Genomic DNA, 24,659 nt, shown 5'->3' on the forward strand with positions numbered 1-24,659 from the left:
TTTATCAGCAAGGCGAAGCAGTGAGTGAAAAATACACACAACTCAGCTTTGTATTAGATTGACTCTGGGTCAAAACATGGAAGCAGCTGAAAGCCTATGCAGAAGCAAAAGCACAGAAGAAACAAGGTAAAAAATGCCTCTTTTTTATACTCAGTAATGTGAGAAATATGTACAATTTTTTGTTTGTTTGAATGGGAATGCCAAATTGTATTCAGCTGACTTGACTAGGAAATGCGAAAGTAGGTGGTATTACTGCAGGTGGGAGACAGATGCAAATAAACCAAAGTCACCAGCTGGCTGTTTGTTTGCTAGTTTGGCTGTAGCATTAAGGTTTGTTAAACAGCTTTTTAAAAGCAAACTATTCCAGCATCAAGTAAGAAATTAACTGGGAATATTTTCTTGTATTTGAAACAGCAGCTACAGTTATGTGTCCTAATAAAGGAAGGTATTTGGGAAACATTAAATATAGGTAAATACTATTTTACAATTGTGGCAAGTCATTTACAATCTAAATGCATATAGCTTTCCACATGAAATCTCCAGTAAAGAAATCCATAATTTAATACAGAATAAACAAAGTTCACCTGTTAGAATTTTGGAGGAACTATGAGCTATAAAGAGATGTACGAAAGGCATGTGAGATAAAATATGCAACCACTTTTCTTTAAGAATATTCTTGCTAGGTCTCTTGTCTCTTTCAGTAATGCTAAACATGAAGCTGGTCCTATTTCACCTTCATTCTCTTTTCTACACTGCTTGTGGAGGATGGTTTGGAAAGAATCCAGCAAGAAGGGTTCTGACTGCTGGTTTTTCATTTTTTTTTTTCCCTGCTGCTGTCTCAGAGGTTGTTCTGTTTTATTTGTTTAATTTGGTTGTGGATGTCATTATTGCTTACTGTAAAATAGGCTTTTTCGTGTTTCTGGTATAACTCTTTCCTTGCTATTCCTCACTTTTTTTTTTTTTTTAATAAGGAAGTGAGTTGCTGCCCAGAGACTTAATCCTACTGTTACAAACCCCCAAAGGATCTCTATTTTAGTTCAGCATATCTAATGGATCACTTCAGCCCTCCTACAGAGAGATTATTTTTTTAATTGAAAATTTTCTGTATGTATTGAGAAGGTTTAAGAACAGTAAAGAGCTTGTGCTGTGGCTGAGACTTATGGTCTAGTTCTTGGTGGAAGCCAGAACTAGTATGTTCTTCTACTCTGAGAAGAAATAGGCTTATACCATCCACGAAGCCAATTCTAGTACCACAGTTGGCAGAGGGGTAATGGACAAGGGCTTCAGTACCCCTGGTCTTCCTCATTGAGGAAGGCTGATGCAAGGTCAAGCCAGAAATGGAGAGCTGCATCTTGTCAGGGAGCAAGAACCAAATGCAGAAGACAGGCAGGAGTCTGAGGAGCCGGTCACCTGGAGAGTAGCTGCAGAGCGGGCATAAATATACTCCTTGTTTCAAGCAGGTATTTGCAAGGGCAGCCACATCTAGGCAACTCCAAAGGCTTGTTCATTAGGCAGACTTATGAACATCAGCTGAGAGGGATTTGTTCCAAATGAATGGATCTAGTTCATTTGATTAATGAACTGAAAAGGATCTTGAGGCTGATTTGTTGACTCATTAGATCAAAATGCCGCTTTTTTTTCTTCTAGAAAACAGTAAAGGGCACTCATGAATTTGAGCGCTGTAATAAAAGCCACTTACTCTCTTGATTTTTGATACTAAAATACAATTTTTATGGTGGAGTCTGCATACACTGAGAGTTCTTTGGGATGTTTTATTATTTCAGTAACCCAACTGAAGGCTGCTTCTCTGGATGTCATGACCTTAATAACACTACATCACAAAGTACATCTAACTACAAAAGACACCTCTCATTAGATCTGAAGCCAGGCTTGCAGGTTTGCCATCTGTAGAGTTGATGAGGGTGGTCTCTCCATGCCCCTTGGTGGGTGCGCAGATGAGCTTTTATCACATAACCTAGCAAGTGTGATGGACACAGACATGTCAGACTCCCTAGGCAGAACGTTACAACTCATCGCTTCACTTCATCTTGATCACTTCTCCTGGCAACTCCGTACAGTGGTTTTGCTTCTTGCTTTTGGTCTTTCATCTACCTTATTACTCTCAGGTGGTCAGGCAGATTCATGATCTTCCTCACTAAAGAGGAGGTCACAGCATTTCAAAAGAGAAGCTGGTGGCCCTGCCACCAACTGCATGCTTCGCAACTAAGACCAGTGTCAACAAACCCTACTAGTAGAAATTTTTCCCTGAAAAAAACAGCCCTATGTTGCAGGCCAGAAGTTGTTGTGTAGCTCATAGCCCAGGTATGTCCCTTCATCAGGTAATCCAGCTCATGGGCTGTTTCACAACTGGGTTCAGGTGACTTCAGAAGTCTACTGATAGCAACGAATTCATTCACACTAACAGAGAGTCTGTTTTAGCAGCAGCAGCAACCGCGCTGTTTTACACAAGCAAAATGCTACTTTTTTTTCTGCTATCTTATGAAAACAAAACCCAGTTGTTTTCTTCTTTGCAGTATAATATAAATGCATACATCTTTTGCAGATTTAATGTAAGATCTGGAGCAGTATCTCTAATTCTAAACTTTCTCTGTAAGCTGAAAGAAAACTGAATATTCAAGCAATCAATAAAAGAAAATATGTATTTGACACTACGGGTGGAGAAGATGGGGCAACCCACATATGCATGTTTCTTAAATTTCTGTCTCATAAAACTGCTGGAGTTTTGCATTTAATATTGTTACTTGGTTTCTGCAGACCTCTATTTCCTCTCCTTTTTTTTCAAATGTGGAAACTGGAAAGGAAAAAAGGCTTGAAACATACAAGTTGTTCAGGGAGGTTTAGTTAATTAATTTAGCCACTAAGAGTGTTCTTGGTCTGGACAACAGTAGGAAGTATTGCTGGCTTACTTTGACATACTAATTGACGAGAATGTTGATTTACTGAGAGCCCTCTAAATAAATTTTTTCTCTATATATTTTCCAATTAGGGGACATGAGCTGCTCTTTGTTTAATAATGAAGAAAATTAGCTACTTCATACTGTAACTTCTTTTAATAAATATTTTTATCAAATGCATAGACAATATATTTGTTCATTTTAATCTTCATGCATTTTCAAATGTGCAAACTAAGCTTGTTCAGAAAAACCGTGAAGCAGGTTTTTAAAGGTGCCTTTGTATTTTCTTTCTGTGAAGACTTGTTATTTTAATGGTTTAGACTGCGGCACCATGAAAAATAGTGACAGTTTTTTAATTTGCAAGTAGCCATAATTTTTACCAATGATGTATAGGTTATATTGATATGATTCACACATGCTCCATTTTCTGTTCAGGGGACTGAAAAAAACACCCACTGCACCAAAGCCACAACCTAGATATTTTTCTCAGTCATTTACAAAAGGAACAGGCTGGAACTGCCTTTTTGCTTGGCAGACAGCAGCATGCCAATTTAGAGCTCACTTAGTAAAATATAAAACTGAAAACTGTAAAAGTGGAAATCAGCATGTATATATACCTGTTTTTATGTACAAGGTAGGAGATATATAATTCTAAGAATACATCTCCAAAAACTCTAACAAATTCAGGGATGCTAAAGGAAGAAACCTCACACAAGTAATGTGTAATTACAGAAGTATATAACGGATAATAATTGTATTGCCCATTTGACTTTTACTGGTGGGTTTTCCCCATCTATTTTCTTTTGAATGGTATTCCCCTATAGTCACAAGCAGAACTGATCACCCAAAGGTTTCTAATCGTACTCCTGAAAACTTTGGAGCAATTTTCAAGTATTGCACGATAATTAGTTTAGCAAAAAAGATAACTGCTGGCAAGCACCAAGATGCATTAAATAAGCTAAAAACAATCAAAATATTTTTTCATGGTGTTTGATGGGTTTTTTTTTGTATTGAAATCTCAGTTGCTAGCATCCTTTACCAGAAAATACCACATACAGAAATATTTCGGACCTACAAAATATGATCTCTTGTATTTCACTGAATGTCTTTGTGGTGTATTTTCATGAACTTTTTAAAGGATGCTAAAGTTGCTTCAGCTAAAAATTAGTAAAAAATTAATCCAAATGAAACTGTATGTAAGAAAAAGTTCTTACTTGTAAACTTACATTGAAAAAGACTGAACATTCCATACAACCCTGAACACTCCACCTCCTCCTCATAAACAGTAATAATAAAATACAGCAAAGTCTTTTAGAAGAGAATAATGTGTATGTCAGTCAGGAACCATGGTCCAGTTTCCTATACAAACTGTGTCCTGTTCACTGTATGCAGTGAACGCTGATGCATTTTATCCCTCTGCATGCACGCACGCAACTCCTTCAGAGTCTTCCAGGTAAAAAGGTTTTACTTTGCAAAGATCCTTAACTCTCCTGAGTTGAGGAAGTCAGAATCCGAAAATACCACGTGCTGCTGCTGCTTCACTGTGTGCTTTGTAATCCTTTCACAGTCTGAGCCTGGGGAAAAAATAGTTAAAGAACTATAAGCATTTGGGGCAAAAGTATATATAAGCTGCAATATTTTCTTCAGTTTTGGTATCGACTAATTCATTTTTTGTTGTTGTTTGTGTGATTTTTTTTTTCATCTATATTGGGATATATGCTCTTATTAATAATAACAAAGTTGAATTGTTGTGCCCTACACTTAGAAAAAGGATGTGGGGGACTTCTTACAGTAATAAGTAAAACCTGCTGAACTCATTCCAGGTTGAATCATCATCCCAGAGATGTGTTCCCAGAGATGTATTCTTGCACAACTGAATTATTCTTATAACACAGAATTGCAGTACACTAAAAGTAGTGTTCAATGATCTTCTTCACTTCTGTTTACAAGATTTTGGGGTTGACTGGTACCTTGGGGTTGAGAATTGAAATCTCAATTTTGTTTTCAGCTAGGAGGCTGAATCTCACCTCTCCCACAGGTATAGGAGCTATGCAGCCTTCTCGTTGGAAATTATGGCAAAAGCAGAACTAGATTTCAAAGTGGAACAGTCTGAGCGATTCATAGATCACGTACAGGAAAACAGGCATGGCTTGGGGTTTTTACTGCAGACTTTAACAATGCTTAGTTATCTGCCTACTTTGCAGATCAAAGTTTGGAAATACATGTTTTAGGTGTTTGGGGAGTAATATAAAGATCTTACATGTCTAAACTCTGCTTAAGCCCCATTCTCAAAAAAAAAAAATCTTAAAGAGTAACATGGCTATTTTTGATAGCTTCAACAAAAGTAAACAGCTGCTCCATTTTTTTTTTTGCATAGATGTGTCTACCTTAATATACAGTAACTTTTTTCCAAATATGTCAACATTGTTCTTTCAGACTAACTTCAGAAATTGAACAGAATCCTGTGGACATTCTTAGCATTCGTAATTTCAGTATTTTTGTAATTCGTGCACATACATTTATTATTTGTGAACACTGAAAAGCAAGACACTACCTCTGGCCTGAAGACTTTGCAAAGGGCAACTGTCCTCTGTTGGAAAATACAGCATTGTCAATGGATATGAGGGATTATGTATAGCCCAAGCTCTAAATTAAAGTAATCATGACTAACATATTATTCTCAAATGTCAATGCAAAATACTGGAAGCAGAAAAAAGATGAAAAAGATGTTTTCCTTTGTTTAATCTACAGTATTCTAGAAATATTCCATATAAATTCTTACTGCACTTTCAGTATACCTGTTTTTTTTTCCTTCAACGTTAAATTATTTAGTGCTGTTGCGTGCTCTTAGCTACTGCATTCAATCCCTAAAACACTGGTTTCTATTTGCAAGCTAAAACTATTCTTTGAACTTCTGCAACCTGGAAGGCAATGACTAATACACAACTCTTTCGCCACACTTGATCTTGTGAAATGTGTCATGGAACTTTCAATTATTTCCAGATACTATATACCAACACTAAACCCAAAAATACCCTTTGCTAAGAAAACAAATTTCATATATCCTTGCAATATATTGTTTACAAGAGGCAGAGAGAAACCTATTTTTAGAAGTACTTTACATAAAGGCTGAACTGACGAATATTCTCTTGAATTACCTTTATCAATTCAACTTCGGAATGTATCTAATTTGAAGATTATGAACTTTTTCCAGTTGTTCTTGTGGGGGGAGCATTGGGCAGCGAGAGTGGACTTTTCTGTTGAATTTATTTATTCAGCCAATGACATTTGGAACACTTTTTTTCAGTTAATCAAACACAAAGTTTTATTAGGAATATCACTACTTTGGGTGTTTAGTTTTGGTCTTTTTGTGATGAAGAGAAAAAAATTTTAGTCATGTGATTGACAAAAGCCCCATCTCTAAGCAGAAAAATACTAAATGGAAAAGACTGCACCTATTTTTTCAAGTTCACATGGCAAGCATTACTGTAATGCAGCGTGACATACGACATCACAGCAAGGTTTTCATTTAATAATTCTTCAGAAAGGAAACATAATTTGCTGTTTAGGAACTTTCTGTTACAAGGAAACAGTTCCAAATACAGCAAGCATAGAATTTGCAAATTTCATTTCATAACTCAGGTACAGTTCATGTATTTTGCAGTGTCATTTTGTAATACACCATTTTGCTCACGGTAAAGAATTAGGTCTAGCTTGGAATTTTGCCTACGTTATAAAGCTCTATGGAATTATTCTACTCTGCAGTTCTCTGAAAGGTTGCAAAATGGTCAGCCAACACATCTCTCCCATAAAGTTGCTGAGGGAATGGCAAATGACTAAGAAACTAAAAAAAAAAAGAACTGAATCTTAAAAAAGCAGGCAACCGTAATGATTCTTAAATGCTACTGGATCTAAATAATTTTAATTATAGGAACATGGGAAACAGTTGAGTGTATTTCAAGTGGACTTGCTGTTTGAACAAGAGTAATTCTGAAATGGCCAATGTGAAACAAGAATGCATTTTGAGACAAACCAGCTGGTCAGTTGTTCAAAGAAAGAGATTTTTCAAAGGAGATGTCAGCGTCAAGAGCAATCCAACACAGATTTAATCCACAAGAAGAGCAGTGATTCAAAAAAAATTAAGGTAACACCTTTTTTTTTACTTTTTTCCAAACATTGATGATACTTCCTTGTGTCTCAAGGATAAAAGAAACTGAAAAAAACTTGTTTACAAAAATGTCCATCAGTTTTATGTGACTTAGAAGTGTCATGATGTTGCAAATTACTTATCATTGCCATTTTACCTGCTACAGGTTTTACTACCTGACTTCCACCTTAAAAATGTTCTCCCTATACTTTGATAGGAGTTTGATACTCTAAATACATGGATTTTTTTTTAAAATCGTGTTAATTCACACTCCTTTACTGTCAGCATGTTTGTAGTTATATTCCCCCAGTCTTAGCATCACTGGTATTACTCAGAGAAAGTGTATTCTTATGAGGGAAATTCCAGAAAGACGACAAATACTTTTCCATTTTCAGGACCAATTTCACGGTGAACACTCTCCAAAATGCTCAGACTTCAATGGACTTTTTTCTACCACAATACAGCTTTCCTACTGTTCTCAGTATTCAATTTTTAATAGTATTGGGTATGCTTAACTCTTGAGTAACACGTAATTCTGAAAGGTTTATCATCTACTCGCTACGTAGGTTTCTATCCCGTCTGGAGTTTAACAACGGTGCATCACAATTTAGCGATGTATTTTTTGCTCCTGGAAGAGACTTCCAACCCCTCACAAGCTCCCTGTCATGGTTGTCACATATACGTGCATCCTTACCACACCGGGCTTCCTCATAAATACTTTCATATGGAGCATCTAACAACCGAAAAGCAACTCCATTCCCCCCCTTCTCCTATATTTAAGTAGACTTATTGTTGTCTCTAAGCTTGGGGATTTTCATTTAACTCCTTTCATTTCATGTGAATTCAAGTCTTGATTTTGCACTTTACTGCAAGCTGGCCATCACCAAAAAAAAAAAAAAAGAAAAAAAGAAAAACAAAACACAAACCCAAAACAAACAAAAGCCTTCGCTGCCCGTGGAGGATGATTCAGAGGAGGGTCCCTCCCTCGCAGGTGACATTACTGCAGGCACTCCCTTACGAAGCCGCACCACGGCTGCGGCGCTGACAGGCGAGGGGGCTGGACCCGCTGGGGTGCCGCGGGCGCCGCTTCCCTCCCCTCCTCGCCCCCTTTGCTCAGCTGCGGCGGGGATGGTCCCCCCCCCCAACGCCTGGCAGCAGGGCCAGCTCGGCGGCCTGAAGCGAGGCCCTGGACCCGCAGCCCTAGGCACGGCCAACCGCCGCCGCTCGCGGGCGACCGTTGCCCCTCGTGCGGGGGTGCCCGCGGCCAGGCGCGGCGGAAACCCACGGCGGGCTCAGGGGCACGGTCGCGTCCCGCCCGCCCGGCATTGGTATCGCCGACCCCCCCGCGCCAGCGGGCCCACGGCCGTGGCGACGGGCGGGGACGACGGGAGCAGTATTTCCCTCCCCCCGTCACCGAAGCGCATGCGCCGAGCACTGGAGGCCAACGCCCGCCGCACTCCGCCGCTGTGCCTCGGCGCTTTTTGCTTGACGACGGCTAGGCGGAAGGAAGCCCGGGCACGTACAAACGCTATTTCCGGCGTGATGACGCGCGGGCGGAGGATGCCGGCGGCCGGCGACGCGGAAGCAACTGCAGAGCCGCATAAGGGCCGGGCGGGCGCTCGCTCGCGCGGGGTCGGGGCCGTTGCCGCGGCGATGGGCGCGCCGGGCGCGTGCCGGCAGCCGTTGTAGCCGGCCCCTGCGCCGGCCTGTGGGCGGGCGCTTCGCGGGGCCCGGGCGGCGATCGGCGGCCTCTTCCGCAGGGAGTCGCCCGGCGGCGCGGGCCCGGCCCCGCCGGCATGAGCGGCGAGCGGCGGGCGGGGAGGGGCGCGGCGGGAGGTGGCGCGCTGCGTCCCCCCCACGGCCCCGGCGAGCGGGCAGCCGGAGCGGGAGCTGCCTCCTGCGCTCGGCGGGGCGCGGCCGCTGCGGCGGGCGGCGCCGATCGGTGTCGGGCCCGTGGTCCCGCAGGACAGGGGATGCCGGAAAGGTGAGGCCTCAGCTGCCCACCCGACCGCGGTGTGGCGGTGTGGGTACGGTTGCTTGTGTGCCGTACAGAGCCTAGCTCGTCCTTCTCTGGAGAGCGGGGCTGGGAGCAGTGGGGACGAGGTGTGCAACTCTCGTCCTGAGCTTCGTTCCGCCGGGTAGCTTGGTACAGAGCTGGGCTCGAGTGCGGAAGGGCAGTGACCTCTGGGAAAGAAAGGTTTGTGGCAGGTGGGAGGCTTCAACCTGAAGATAGAAACGTATTGTACCGTTTTAAGGTGTATGTAATGGATATTAAGACTGTCAGTTCTGAGGTGACCAACCTGGGTAGCAATGGTAAGAATTGTCTAGAAAATGAATGTGGCAACTGCAAAGCAACCCATACTTTTTGAGGAGGGTTATGTATCAATTCAAGATAAATATTCCTGAAAATGTGCTGTACATCTCTAAGCCTTTAGAGAACTTGCTAGAATGGACTGTAGAAAGTCCTGTCTTAATAACTTGGAAATCATATTGGAAGAAACAAAGATCAGAAATTTTTGCGTTAAGCAATAATCTTGGTGCAATGGGACGTTTCATGGAGCACCAGATGAGTTTGTAAAAATCTTCCTCTTGCAGGTCTGAAACTTGTTTCGTTGGGATTTCTGTTAATCCTCAGGTTTTTAGGTGATAAGGCCCCTTGAGCAAGTGTTCAGTCAGGGCCCTGATTCTAGCGCGGGTTGTGTTTGAGGAACTGGCACTAGCCTTGGTAAGAAATGAAATTGGCTTGCCAAGGAGATGAGTTTGAAAATAGCTTGGGTGCTGTGTTACCAAACTATTCTGGATTTTGTTCCTGCTTTTGAATAATTTAAGTACCCTCTGAATCCTCAGAATACAACATAACTATCAAAATATTGTAATTGTCTTAAAACATGTGCTTTTGTTCTTCCATGAGAGATGCTCTTCATATATTTCTCCATTCTTCAAAGCCAGGATAATTTTCAAGGGTGGATGACAAAATCAACCAGCCTTTCCTCGGGTGCAGAACAGACACAGGAAAAAGAGAGTGTTGCCATACAGTTGATGAAGCATGAAAAGGAAGTTGGAGTTCCTTCTAATGACCTTGGTTCAGCAAACGCAGCTACTGACCAGAAAGAGCAATCTATGTCAGAAATAAGAAAAGACTCTATATACAGAAGTACTGGGAGACCTAAGAAGACAGACATGATTAAATCACTTGTGACAGATCAGGATGCATCTAGAAACTGTGAACTATATCTGCCTGTGTCTAGTAATTGTTCAGCAGTGGAGTCATCTGAGGACAGGTGAGTTTTTTTTTTTTAATATATTAACAGCTTTTCTATAGAAAGGGAGGGGTACTTTCAGTTTGTGAAAGTGAATTTCTTGGCAAAATTTCATATATGTTAGCATCTTAGTGAAATATGTCTAAATGTCAAATCTTAAACTTTGAAGGCCACCTTCATCCTTTAGATACTGCTTTTTTTTATAGTGTATTAGTGGTCGTCTTTCCCCATGTAAGGGAATAACTGATGTGACATTAAGCTCTTAAGGGTAGCAGAGCACAGGAAACTAAGAATTGAAGGCAGATACTCTGGTAGCTTGGTTTTAACCTTGTGAACGCTTTGTTAGGTGCAGTGCTGACAATTATAGAAGGCTTTTTTTAATCCTAACACTTCAGCTTTTTGTTTGGTTGTTTTTTTGTAAACCTCCTGCTATAGGCTGAAGTAAAAATTTAGTTGTGTGATTCAGATTTGACAGTAGAAGTCTTTATAAGAATATTTGGCATCTGGAGGAAGAAATAAATGTGGAGGTTTTAAAAAAAGATATTCCAAACTTCCAAAACCAAAATTAATGCACATTAAGAGTGACTTTAGGTTGTTGAAGAATACATTAATAAAGTAAGAGAAGAAAGTGATTTCTAATTAATCCTCTTTCTATAGGTAGCCAGTGGACTATTTTAGACAACATCCAAAATCTACAATAAGTGCTGACTTAGTGAAAAAGTCACTAAAAATAAGTACATGTTTTCAAGGATGCTTTTAAAATCTTATTTTGTCTAATATGTTAACATGATTTTTTAATATTAACTCATATTTAGCATTAATACACAGATTCATATAAATATGTATTAAGTGTATTTTGTATGTTGGCGAAAGTGTGGTACATAAGGATCTCTATCGTTCTGAATTTTTAAATTAGCTGCTACTTGGCATATTAATTCTATTTGATCTAATATGCCTTTACATGAACTATTAATAGCAATGAGTTTAATCTGACATTAAAAAAATTAAATATTCATCCCTTCATGATAATAAATGGAAGACTTTAAGCATTGCTTTTGCATGGTATCTTCAATACTGGGAGTTCTAGTCCTGCAAATCTGTTAGTATAAAACTATTTCTATTTTGCCCATAGTCCTTTCCCTTCTCTCCAGCTTGGTTTTGCTTGCTATTGTCTTAACTTGTTGTTTTGGTTTTTTTTTGTGGGGTGTGGGGTTTTTTGTTCTTTGTTTTTAAAATGCAAAACCCAGGATATTCTAAATAAAATCTGACATCCTGTTTTTTTCCTTGGTATCTTTGGTTCAGCAGAATCTGATTTACTAGTTCAACAATTTAAGTGTTTATGCACAACACTATGCACTGTTTTTTTTTTCTTTTGTGCATGCATGTTTTCATTTAATTATTCTTTTCCACTTGTTATTTTATTTTCACTCTATTGTCAAATATTAATGTGAAGATTAATGGGGCAAGACTTTAGTTTCCACATTCTTGTTTCCACAGATTTACTTAACAGTTGCTATGCTAGAACAATGTTAAGATGCGCTTTCAACTCTGAAATGAGAATGTCTATGCAGATGGATTGCACCTCTTAGCTACCTTGATTTCAAAACAACTCAGTTAAATTACAGTACTTTGTTTACGCTGGATGTTAATCTGTCAGGTTCTGAATCTATGGGTTTTATTTTGTCAACTGCCAGAAAGAAGATGGGGTAATATCTGCAGAAGGAACATGGCGCTGCTTACTCTACACCAAACTTCTTTTTTGAGTGACTTCACTAGTAAAGTTCAGCACTTTTTATCTTTGTGCCTTATAACCTACATGTATTCGAGGATGTATCCCAAAGTAATGCTTCCCCCCTGCCCCGCGGGATCCTGTGGGATCCTTTGTAGAAGCAGGTTTGTTCATGCTCAGAGGGGGAGGTTGTTGCTTTATATTTTAGACACTTAGCTTATAGATAAGCTAGGCTAGAGATCGCTGCTGTCAGATACCGAGTTGTTTGGGGTTTTTTCATAGTATTTTCAAGGTTATTAAGTATTCTTGAAATTCTTCACAAACCTTAATGGACCTTAATCTCTACTGAGAAATAAGATTATGCATGGAAATTAGGGTTTGTCCAGTGCCACACAGTAACAAGGATAAGGGCTTGGGATAAGTATTTCTATGATTTTTCTTCTTAGCAGGTAGTGCTTTTTTTTGGAGTACTGTGTTTAATATCTACTGCATCTATTGTTTCTCTTTTCATTAATAATTATGTAGTAGTATTGTTAGGAATCAGATTTCAAGCAGCTACTCAAGCACCCAGGAGACCTAGTTTGAAAGTTAAAGGTTTGAAACTTGAGTAAAAACTAAACTGTAGTTTCGTATGACTGCAACAGTAGATGACAGTTTCCTGGTATTAACCTATATTTGTCTTTATACTAAACATTTTTTTGTTCTCAAGGGAAATATATGCAAATGGGTTAGAAATGTTACCTTTTTTAAGTAGGCTGGTTTAGATATAAAGAAGAAGAAATACAGAGCCATAATTTACCAGTCTATTCTTTCAAGTTTAATGAGAGTAATCTAATTACCAGCTGGCTACATTAAACCCTTTCTTGCAGTCTTCCTAACTGCTTGTCCTCTCTTAGTAGTGTAAGATGGGGCAGGGTCATTGCCTTAATTTCTTCCTGGTCTTTTGCAAGCACACTGTGGTTTGGGTTTGGGCTTTTTAGAGTAGTAGATTAGAAGCTACTAATAGTAGTGGGCAATGAATAACCACCTTACAGTTCTTTTTCTGCAGATGTACTTTCTTCAAAATACAAACTCTCAATGTAACCTTCTTTTAGTGGTAAGCCTAAATGATTTACTAATATGTTTGGTGGTGTATGTTTTTTTTGAAGTATTTTAGCTGTGAAACTGTGATTTTTTAAAAAATTTATTTGCTAGATTTAATTACATGACAAACGCCACTCAGAATCACATTTAAAGGAATGTGCAATTTATTGTCTGTTTTTTGAACACTGTATGGACCTCCATTCTCAACAGTAATGTTCACACCCTAGCTTCGAGATCTCTTCTTGATAATGGTAGGCTATGCACAGAAACAATATCCTTTTAGGTCATTATTTCCTCCCTTATGGTCATAACTTGACTTCAGAGTGTCTGTATATAGGCTCAGATGGAGACATGTGACTCTTAAGACAGCGTACCTTGACCAAAAAACCCATATTATTCGCGGAAGAAATGTTTGTCTGGATTTCAGATAGCCTGTAGGCTGCAGTTTGGATCACGCCTAGAATTTTGTTTTCTTTGAGTTCATAACATTCAAACCAGCTGCAGATAGCTGGCTACTCTTCGTCTTGATATTGTCAGGTATTCTGCTCATTACTAGGCAGGTTGCTCAGGGGAGCGTAGATACAAAGCTCTGGTGCGTAATGCATTCTTAGTTGCATGCATAGGTTGTAGTGTTCATATACTCAGCAAATAGGTGTTTTGGCTTGCATCATTTGCAAATTTATCCTGTAAAATTTACAAAGGGACTTCAGTATTCTGTAGTCTTCATACAACCAGGAGGAGAGAAATTCAGGCAGTGATTCATTACCAATGTAGGTGTCATAAATAAGGGAGGGGAACAGTTGAGAGATTTTTTTTTTTAACTTTTTTTTTTGAGAGCTCATGTTGGTTTTATGAAAATGTGTAAGATAGAAAGCAAATCGAGTTGAAAAAATAATTGGAGAAAGACTTAATTACTTGCCTGTAGTTGTAAACAGGAGAAAAGGTAAATGACTGTAAGATTTGTGCTGTTACATGAAGTATGTGTTGATTTTTATTGCAGTGAGGAGGACATGTATCGTGATGCAGAAGAAATAGAGAGAGAGAAAATATTACTTTGTGAGACAAGCTCTTCAGGTACATTCAAACTTTGTGTGGCGTTTCAAGTACGGTATTACAATTCATTGTAGCACTAATTTATGATGATTTGACACCCTCGTTTCCAAGGATTTTTGTGCACAGATGTCTCTGTGCAATAGAATTTACTTATCATGACTGAGTACGTTGTACAGTTTAATTCATGAAAAGATAAATGTTATGTAAAACTAGTTGCTTTTAGTATATTTTTTTTCCTGTGTTTCTATACTTACTTTACAAGAGAATGGGAATCCTTTGGAAAGCAGTCATATAGCTATGTTACAAGTGTTGTGCTTGATTTATAGTCATTATAGCAGCATCCGTTGCTGGGATCCCTTGATAACCTTAGTGCTATCTGTTTTGGAATTAAGGCTGTTGGGATTCCAAGAGAAAACTCTACTTCTGCCATTGTTGCTAGCTGATTCAGAAAGATCTATTATCTTTCTCCCTTATAGTCTTGCTGCTGAAAGAAGAAGAGAAACTTTGGTCAAATATTTTTCTGATTGCTAAGAAAATGAAGAGTATTTTGCTAATTTCTACTCGTGGCCAATTAATACTTTGCAGAAGAGAGGAGCAGTGTGTCCTCTATTTTGTTGGACTACATCATTATTTTTGTTCACTTGTCATTTTCAGAGCAAGCTGGTTTTTCTCCCTTCCAATACTAATAATTACTTAGTAGCTATAGGTTGTGCTGCCAGTCTCCTTTGGCACCAATGTTGAAGTGATAGAGTATTTAGAAATTCAATGCTTTTTCTGTGTTGTTGTGTTTCACAGTTTTCAGTATCATGTTACATATTCTATTTTGACAGAATATAAACTAAGTGTTGCACCTGAAATGGACATCATGGAGTATTGCAGAAAAGAGTGGAGAGGAGATACACCAGTAGCAAAAAGGATGAGAAAGGTAACAGTTCTCTTGTTGTTGAATTTTATTGGGCTTTTTGTTTTCATTTGTATGTTTAGTAGGTGATTTCCAATGAGACCAATCTTTAAAACAGGAAATGCAATAGCAATGTTTTCCAGTGCCTGGTCTTAGAAGTGGCTGACGACTGGAAGATGGTTGTGTTCGTACTTGTTCAAAATGTGTTTTTTAGTAAGACTGCTTGTTGATAGTATAGGGTTTTGATTAATACTGTTCTTTGTTACTGTTTTCAGTTGAAGTTTTAAATTTGGTTTATTGCCATAAAATGGTAATTTTGAAATGGCAGAGCAGATAACCAAACTTTTTGGCAGAAGGCAAATAACTGAAGTTGGTGAATTGCATGGTTTTTAAGATGGGGACCTTTAATGAATAGGCTCAGTTTTTCTTAATTTTTTCCTGAATTCTTATTTTTTGTAGGTTTTGGACTAGTTTTGTTACATGAATTTTGAGCTAGAATGGTAGAAAACAAAGCATAAGGTTGGTTGGGGTTTTTTTGTTGTTTTGTTTTATCAACACAATTTGAAAACTTAGTGGTATGTATAAGTAAACCTGAAAAATACTTTCCATAAATCAAAAGATCCATGTGTCACCTTCAAGAGATTAGTAAGAGAAATACAGATGCACAGGGCATTCGCTCTTGCTAGGTTAGCTGAAGAGACATGCTGAGCTTCAGAAGTTACATTTCAACACTGCTGCTTCTGCTAGAAGTGTACATATGGGAACAGCAGGGAGGGGACAAATGTGCTGAGGCATGTGTCAAGATATTTCAGTGTCAACACAAATTTTCCCTGAGGCAGAAACAAACTACATGTGACGTGTATTGGGTAAATAGCATAAACTATTGCTGAAACTTCCTGTAAGCATGATACATTTTTAGATTTATAGTCTTGTGTGTGTGTGTTGGTATGTTTGGATTTTTTTTGAAACCACATTGCAATGATATTTATGCTCTGTCATGAAGTAAATGCCACAACCAATTATCTACTTAGATTTCTTTGGTTTCTTGTTTGTTATTTAGCAGAACTAAGGAAGTTTTTTTCAAAGCATAATTTGTAACATGAAAGCATTTGAACTTCCAAAATGGGTAGTGGGTCAAACCCTTTTTTTTTTTTAAATAGCATTAGCATTTGAATGCTAATATTCCAATATCTTTTATGATTCCAGTGCATGACCTTAAAATGTTTTATGAATGCTTTCATGTTATTTGGATTTTGTGTTTTTCTAGGGATATGAAGCAGTTGCTCAGAAGTTTGCAGCTATAAGGAGAGTACGAGGTGATAACTATTGTGCTCTTAGAGCAACTCTTTTCCAGGCGCTAAGCCAAGCTACCCAGTTACCAAGCTGGCTGCAGAGTGAGGATTTTACTATGGTATGTGTCAAACTCTGGTCTTCTGACAGTAGAAGAATGTTGGTTCTAACCTATTTGATAATTTTATGATCTCATTTCTCTATATATGCTCACTTCTCAATATCCCTTGAATTGAAAAGTGATAGTGTTCCGTTTTGTTTTTCATTTACAGTGATGCTTTCAACTTGGAATTGAGTCCAGGTGCCCTTAGTTTCCAGCTTATAATGTATAAATGTTACTATAGTGCTGACTGTAATGTAACTTGTCTGTCTTCATCTTGCCCTCTTGGTTTCTTCTTACTGCATGTAATACAGCAGTATTTCCCACAAGACAGTGGTAATAACAAAAAATACAGACAACTTATTCTAAGCACATTTGAAAAAAACCCAGCTTTTCAAAAAAATTATCAAATGTATTCTTGTGTGCCATACATGGTTTCTCTAGAGAGTGGATTAACAAATTGGATGCTGTAGGCTTTTCAGAATGCATGTATTACCCGTATCTTAAATGTTACTTCAAATAAGTGTAAGAGCAACTCCAACCTGACATGAAGAACGGTTCTTATGGAGCATTGATGGATAAAGCAAAGCAAGGTGTTTTACGAAGAGTAGAATATTCCAGCAATTGTCTTGTGTCGACAAAGTCCATTTGGTGGTATCAGTGAACATGGAAGAAACATGTAAGAAGCTGCCTATACAAAAGTGGCCCACGTCAGAGCAATAAGGTTCCAGTTGTCCGGGTTGCTGCTGGAAATGTAAATGATGTATGTCTGATGCAGACTCTGTGCGTAGGCTAGCAGTCCAGGTAGAATCACACTGCTCTTACTATCTTTCTGTATAACTTTAGAGGCCATCTTAAAATTTCTCATTGTGGTCACTATCATTAAGTAAACTTCTGCTGATATGTTTTTGTAATTACTGATAAAAATATTTCTATGAAATGTTTCTTACTGCAGCAGTAAGAAACATTGTGAAAAGATTTCCTTTCTATAAAAAAACATTCTCCCAGCTGACAACCATCTCCACATTAGCAAACTGTAGAAGATAGTTTCCCAGTGCTCCTTTAAAGAACGTGCAGACTTTTTAAAACGGTGTGCTTTGCAGTTTTTAATGATGTTCACCTATTTTTCTTCCTACTGATTTATGGAGGAAAACGTGTCATATGGTAATTTACATTTTTTTTAAAAAGGTGTAAAACTATAAACCGAACTGATTGAAATGATAAACTGTTAATGCATCAAAGGAGAAGGTGTGTAAGAGAAATGTGTGTAGCGACAGCTAGCAGTACAATTTTAACAAAGTTGGTTTTGTTTTTTTTTTTTTAATTTAAAACAGTGTTTACATGCACATTTCTAGTTGTAGAAGTTACTGGCATATAATCTTTGATTATTTGCTCCTATATGTCCAATTAGCGTAGGATGCCAGGGGGTTAGGGGAAGGTCTGTGTATATCTGACAAATACTTGGTTGCCATTAAAGAGAAGATATTACTAACTTGGAGTCCTGATAAAATGAAAACTAGCTGGTAATGGCTGATGGCATATGTGCTGCTCTAGCCAAATATTTAATTCATTGTGAGAAACAAAGTGCTCTTCCAGTTCTAGCAGTAAAATGGGTTAATAAATGAGGGGGAAAAAAAATGGGCATGCAACTGCCAGGATATCCTTCAAGAGAAGTGTAAAAGCTCTTAATTGAGCAGGTGTAGCATGTGAGCAGTCAAAGAGGCAGTTCTGAGGCTAAAGTATGATCTGATGCATCAACTAATCCCCAGGTTGTTTTCTTCTTTATCAGAAAACCCGTCCCATAGTGTATTAATAATGTACCCTGAAAAGAAAATAGTTTGTGTGTTCTGGACTAAGTAGGCTGCACTCCACCAAGACTTCTGGCTTATCTGGTGGATGTCATCACGTCTTTAACCTTCTCTTCTGTTGCTTCAGGGACACTTTCAAACACAGTCACTGTCATCTGGTGCTGGAGGGTTTTTCCTAATTAAAAAAAAAAAAAAGCCATAAGTAACTTAGAGTGATTAATTTTCCCAGTGCTTATATATTGGTCAGATCTGGAAGTAGTAATAGGCCAGTATTCTGACCGTTATCCAGCAAGTATTATAAAGAGCCAGTTGTGTTCAGTTATGGTCATCTTATACGACATGTCTTCAGAAGAACATAAGAGGGATCGTTTTAAGGAGCAAAATCTTTATTTAAAAAAAAAAAAATCAATAAAATAATAACATGCAAGTTGGTGGCTTTTCCTTTCAAGATTTTTGACTTAAGCTGTCTTCTCTTCTCTCAACGTCCAGCTTCCTGAAAACTTGATGAGCAAATATGACTGGATCAAGCAGTGGCAGCTAAAACAGAAATTGGGCAGGAAGATGGGAGAAATAAGTGATGAAATTAAAGAATATTTAATACTTCTAAGGAAAAAGGTTGGAAAAATATTTATTTATTCTTGGTCACTTGCAAATAAAAATGACAAAGATTTTTGAATGTGGTGAATTTAGCATAAGGATGCTTTCACTAGTGAAAAAAGTCACTTTTTCTGTATGTATACTGCAAAAAGAAAAATCAAGAAAAGAATATCTGTTCAGACCTGTGGGAGTTTTCTGGTCTTCCACTGCTTGCATTAGCCTGATGCTGGAATTAATTTGTAAGCTCTGCAGAAAACTATTAGGCAGGTTTCAGTGAAGAAATTAATGTAAGAGTAACATTTGGCTCTGTTACTACTTATATTTATTTGAAGGAATGATGTATATTATGGATAAATACTGTTGCTAACTTGAACAGGTCATGGAAAGAAAAAAAATACAGAATAATGCTGAAGTAATTTCAAAGTAGTTTTTGTTCCATGTTTATATGTTTTTATTCTAGGTTAACGTAACAGAAAGATGGTGTGCCGTTTCGGTGTTCGTAGTATATTATCTAGCCCCATCTTTCCCCCCTTGAAACTCTGGAACCTATTTAAAAACTCTTCAGTTGTTCCTGTCTTACTGTGTATGCATATTCTATTTTTTTTTAAGGCTTTTAAAAATATTTTAAAGGCTGCATTCAAGCAGTTTCTGAGGGTGGGAATGAAATATGCATTCTGAGTAACTGGAATGTAAAGAATATAAAGGATGTAGGATTTATGATACAGGAAACAAACAAGTTATTATCTTATTGCTTATTGTCTCATCACAATATTTGTTTTGCCACCTTGCAACAATTTCCAACATTCCCTTCTTTTGCTTTGCTTAAGGACTATTTAAGCAAAATCAGACTAACTCAACTAGACCTTGATAGGACTACAGGTGTGGAAATATTCTCGAGTGATTTTAAAAAGGCACAAAGCCCTTCATAAATTAAATTCTGAGTGCCTATGCTGTGGATCTGACAATTCATGTGGCTTTTTGCAGGTCTTGCATGGTGATGGCTATTGATACATGTTGTGTGTGTTTTGTTTATTTTTTTTATAGTGGAAGAATATAAGTGAAATCAAGGGTCCTATTGAGAAACAAGAAGCTTGCGATAAATTGTTTAAAAATGAAGAGGAGGAATATAGTCTCTATGAAGCACTGAAATTTTTGATGCTTAACACCGCCATCGAATTATACAACGATGATAGAAATGGAAGGAGAGTTCCTGTCTTCTCCTGGTTACTGTTTGCACGGGATACATCTAGCAACCCTTGTCAGTTAATGCATAATCACTTGAATCATATTGGTCACAGTGGAGGCCTTGAACAAGTAAGGAGAGAGTGTTTTTACAGTGTTACTTTCCTGTTTTGGAGGTTTTTGTTTCAAGTGGTTTAAGAAATCATCCAGCTTTTGTCTAGTCTTTCATTGGGCAAAAATATAGTAGAACTGCATGCCTGTAGTAAGAGTCTGTAAAGACCTTCCTTTTAAACGTTGATTTTTGTGTGGCAGCTTGACACTTAGGTAGCATCATTCTTTGGAAGTATGGTATTCTATTAATAGAAATATTTCTATTAGTCTCTTAACTGCATGATGTTTTTTAAAAAGTTAATGCTCAAATTATGAAGAGAAGATCATGTGTAGTACATATACTGGTTGAATTCTGATAAACTAATGGCAGTTACTGCCTTGTATGTTGCAGAAATGATATGCATATCACAAAAAAGCCCCAAAACAAAATGTAGTGGTTAATGAGCTGAATAGTCAGAAAGATTTTAAAACATCCATTTAAAAAAATCCCACTGAATATGTTACAAGTGTGGTACTGCAGTTAAATTCACTACTTGATTATAGACACTAGAAACATGGAAGTATTTATGTTTTGTTTGTGTTTATCAACTTAAAAATCTCATGACTAATATAGATGAGACAGGTTGATGGTACTGTTAGATGATTGCTTGGTGACTTTTTTGCTGCCTAGTTTAGTCAGTAATTTATTTCTGTGATATTCTTTGTAATTTAGAATGGGATATGCTTGCCACTGTAGAAGACTTTCCAGCTTCTTTCTCTGAATTCTTTCTGATATCAACAGGCTTTGTAAGGGCTTTCCATCTGCTTTTTATTTGGCTAGAGTTCAGAGTACCCTCTAAGAGAGAAAGGATCAGTGCCTGAAACCCATTCTTGTCTGGTTTAGTGACTTAATGGGATGAATACTGACACGAGAGAATGTCTTTCCTACCTGTTTGTGGCAGGAGGGAAGTGGGATTCTCTGTATAAAGTAGCTTTTCTTTAGGACTAGTATCCTACTATGCCGTTGTTGGGTCTGATGAGCTCCATGTTAAAGACATGGTATCTTAGAGCTATTTGTGCAGCAAGTTAAGAATGGCTTGAATGATTGAGATGCTGAACTAGAGATGCTCATGTATATGCATTCTCTGTTACTTTTGTTCATATTTTTTTCTTTGAAAAATTACAACTGATAGGTATTAGTTTAGTGTTTTTATGAGAAATATCTTGTAAAAGGTATGTTTAATTTTACACACCATATTTCTGCTTTTTTTCCAATGTAGGTGGAAATGTTTCTCCTTGCTTATGCTCTGCAGTATACCATCCAAGTGTATCGATTGTATAAATATAGTACTGATGAATTCATCACACTTTATCCCAATGACCCAGAAGAGGACTGGCCTGTGGTGACTCTCATAACTGAAGATGACAGACATTATAATATTCCAGTCAGAATGTGCCAAGAAACTATGCTGTAAACAAGTGATTTTTGGCAGAGAAACCTGTGCTGCTTATTGAGGGTTTCCAGTGCTATTTTGAAACAGGATGATGATTAAATCTGCATTATTAAATCTACAACAACTTGAAATCCATGTTTTAGAAGTTTACATCTGAACTAAAATATCAAATAGGTACTAGCCTAAAGAGTAAAAATTTTGCCAGGATGGCTTTTGTTGCCCATTAAAAAAAAAAAAAAAGGAAACTCCTGCAATCCTTTTTTTTTTGAAGGGCTTACGCTGAATAGGAATGCAAAAACTATAGATTTATTTCTTTTAAGAAGATAGGTGAGGCTCTGTACTAAGACATGAGCTGAGCTTCTGCTCCCCGAGATAATGATGAATTGAAATTTCTGCAAAAGTAAGCTGGCAATGTCCTGGCTGATATTTGTAACGCTTCTTAGAAGCAATTTGTACAAATCTTGGGTCTCGGGAAGCAGTATAATTCTTATGCAGTTGGAATTTAATGCCTGCCATGGTTTGTGCTATAAGAGAGATGTTATTTAAAGTTTTCTAATGCTTTGGGTTTTTTTCTGACATGAATATCTCTTATTTAAAAGCCAGTCATCTGTTACGCTGAAAATAAAGAGCTCTTCCCCGTTCAACCTCTTGAGAGGATCATGGCAAAGAGACTTGATAACAAAGGAGTATAAAAGTTGTTTGTTAGTAGGTCACAAATTCAAAACCTACACAGAATTCCCTCTTCAGTTACGATAGCTGGTATGAGATAACTGCGCGCCCAGTAACTTCCATGTCTGTTTATATTGCTGTTCCTATAACGCTAATCTTCTCTGGTAGCTGCTGTGGAGGACATCAGGATTTTAATTTGTCCAGGGAGTGCAGTAGGTGGAAGTAAACTTCTGGTGCAACTTCTCCACTCTTGGGAGGAGTATGTGGGATGTTCTGTTTCTGCTTAGAATTACTCATTGTGCTTTAAATTGAAGGGATACTGGGAGTGCTGACATACCTTTAAAATAATTAAATAATAAACCCTTCACCTTTAGCTTAAAGTGGAAGTATGCCCTACAGATGATTCTCAGAACAAGAGAGTGAAAGTTGATTTAAATGAAATGCTGGTCATACACAGATCACTTGGCTTCTCTTAGAAGGCCTTCTTATATAAAAGGGATAAGATTATAAAAACTACTTTTCATTCAAATATTCTGGAGGAAATGACATGCAAAACTTCTGGCATGCAAAACTTCCAATTGTCCTGTTTTATTCTACTTAAAATTAATTTTTTTGTTAACTTTTCTTTTATTGTGAAAGGTAATTGCACAATGAGAATGTGTATTCACTATGTTCTAAAATGTTCTAGACACATCTTAATGAGGCTTATCATGTACTCAGTGTTATATTTATCATGTTGTCTTTGCCTTTTAAAACAACTAGTTTGATCTGTTACTGAAAATTTCTGGGAGCTACAAGGGAACAAAAATAAACCAATTCATCTGACAGTATTTTGTTTCTTGTTTTATGCCCTGTTTTCTCCCTAGCTTTATATTCTTGAGTTTTTAGTTTTGAAATCTTTGTTCATGTTAGTTATTTCTTGAAAGCTGCAAAGCATAGTAGTGTATGTAAAACAAGTAATTATCGGCTTGCTGCTTACACATGGACAGTAAAAAAAATTTCCCTGAATTACTGTTATCCAGGTAATGCTGAAGGGGAAAGAAAAATAAATTAACTTTTGCAACTCACTGAACTTTGATAGAAAAGTTATGATTTAAAGTGAGATTATTTAAATCTTGATGTCTTCTAATTGTGATATATTCTTGAGATTAAAACTTAACACCTCTTTGAAAAAGGCGTCTTTGTCATACATTCAGAGCCACTGCTCTAAATGTACGACAAAAGCCTCTAAAGCGGAGGCGCTTTAAGGGCTGATTTTGCAGCCATTAGGTATGTAAACAATTCACATAACTGTCTTGTATGTTGAAGTGAGAAGTGCAGGACTGAGCACAACGTTCCTGCAGAAGTTGAGTAACAAACAGTTGAAAAACTGCTGTTGCTTTGTATTTTCTGTCCGTATTTTGGAGATAAGCAGTGAGTCTGTACTGTGATGTGCAGTATATTGATTCAACTTGTAAGTATAAAATCGACAGCTGACCATTTTTCATCTAGACTTATACAATGGATAAATACTGCTTTTCTGTTGGATCCCCTCCCTATATTTTACTGAGTAAACTGAGAAAAAGTCAATAAACTAAATAAAGTGGAAGTGAGGGATGGAAAAGGAAGAGGAACAGAGGTCAAATCAATTCTGCCCCCTGCCCCGATGTCTATGAGTCTTACATGTGAATAAATTTGTAATAGCTGCTGTACTCCCAACGTACTGAGGAAGCAGCTGCTTTACTCAACACCTGGCTCACTTTGTTAGGTACAGTCCAGATTTTTAATACCGTGATACGTGAGCTCCTAGGAGTTAGTAGAGAGAAAAAAAGTTCACTCTGACTGTTGCAGTTAGTGTGCTTTTTGTGCAAAAAATACTTCATCCACTTTAGGCCCATCTTTTATTCCTACTTCAACATTATTGTTATGTCCAACTTCGGCCCCTTATGCTTTTTGGAGAAGGAGGTGCAAGTTCGTTGTGTTCTTCAGAACCATTTTAGCATACTTTCAGGTATTAAATGGAAACATCCTGCTTTCTGTCATAGTGCTTTGACTTGGGCTATCTGGTTGTTTTTTAAAAAGCATTGAAGTATGTAGTTTCCACTAAACACAGTTGTCGTCTACACGAAGCTTGTCTTTTGCCTTTCTTCAGTCTCCTAGTAACAAAGATGTTATAAAGTTAACGGATACTTATCCTCCAGCTTCCTTTCTGTTGGTGGAAGTGTACAGCACAAGTTTATCGTGTGAAGGAGAAGAGAGGTTCAGGTGATCTTGCTGGGCTGGCAGGAGGGGAGGAAAACTGCATTGCACCATGTGGGAATAGTTGGCTGTGGCTAGAGAGGTGTGCTGAGCTGGAGCTGCAGCAGGCAAGGCAGCAAAGCTTAGGCTGGGTATGGCTCCGA

At 37.9% G+C, this 24,659-nt stretch overlaps 1 protein-coding gene across 2 annotated transcripts; it reads left to right on the forward strand.

Annotated features, from left to right (window-relative positions):
• Positions 1-8,800: 8,800 nt before the first annotated feature.
• On the forward strand, positions 8,801-23,108 carry OTULIN (OTU deubiquitinase with linear linkage specificity). Of its 2 annotated transcripts, none has more exons than XM_075142481.1 (8): positions 8,801-9,046; positions 10,008-10,343; positions 14,135-14,208; positions 15,018-15,112; positions 16,356-16,499; positions 18,776-18,901; positions 19,928-20,197; positions 21,436-23,108. In XM_075142481.1, the coding sequence occupies exons 1-8, from the start codon at positions 8,859-8,861 to the stop codon at positions 21,628-21,630; spliced, it is 1,428 nt and encodes a 475-aa protein (XP_074998582.1). In that variant the 5' UTR covers positions 8,801-8,858; the 3' UTR covers positions 21,631-23,108. The 2 variants fall into 2 exon arrangements, with proteins under 2 accessions (XP_074998582.1, XP_074998583.1); XM_075142482.1 differs by having other exon boundaries at positions 8,961-9,046; positions 10,012-10,343.
• Positions 23,109-24,659: the final 1,551 nt, after the last annotated feature.

The sequence above is a fragment of the Calonectris borealis genome, chromosome 2, assembly GCF_964195595.1.
Source record: "Calonectris borealis chromosome 2, bCalBor7.hap1.2, whole genome shotgun sequence".
In the NCBI taxonomy this organism is placed as follows: Eukaryota; Metazoa; Chordata; class Aves; order Procellariiformes; family Procellariidae; genus Calonectris; species Calonectris borealis.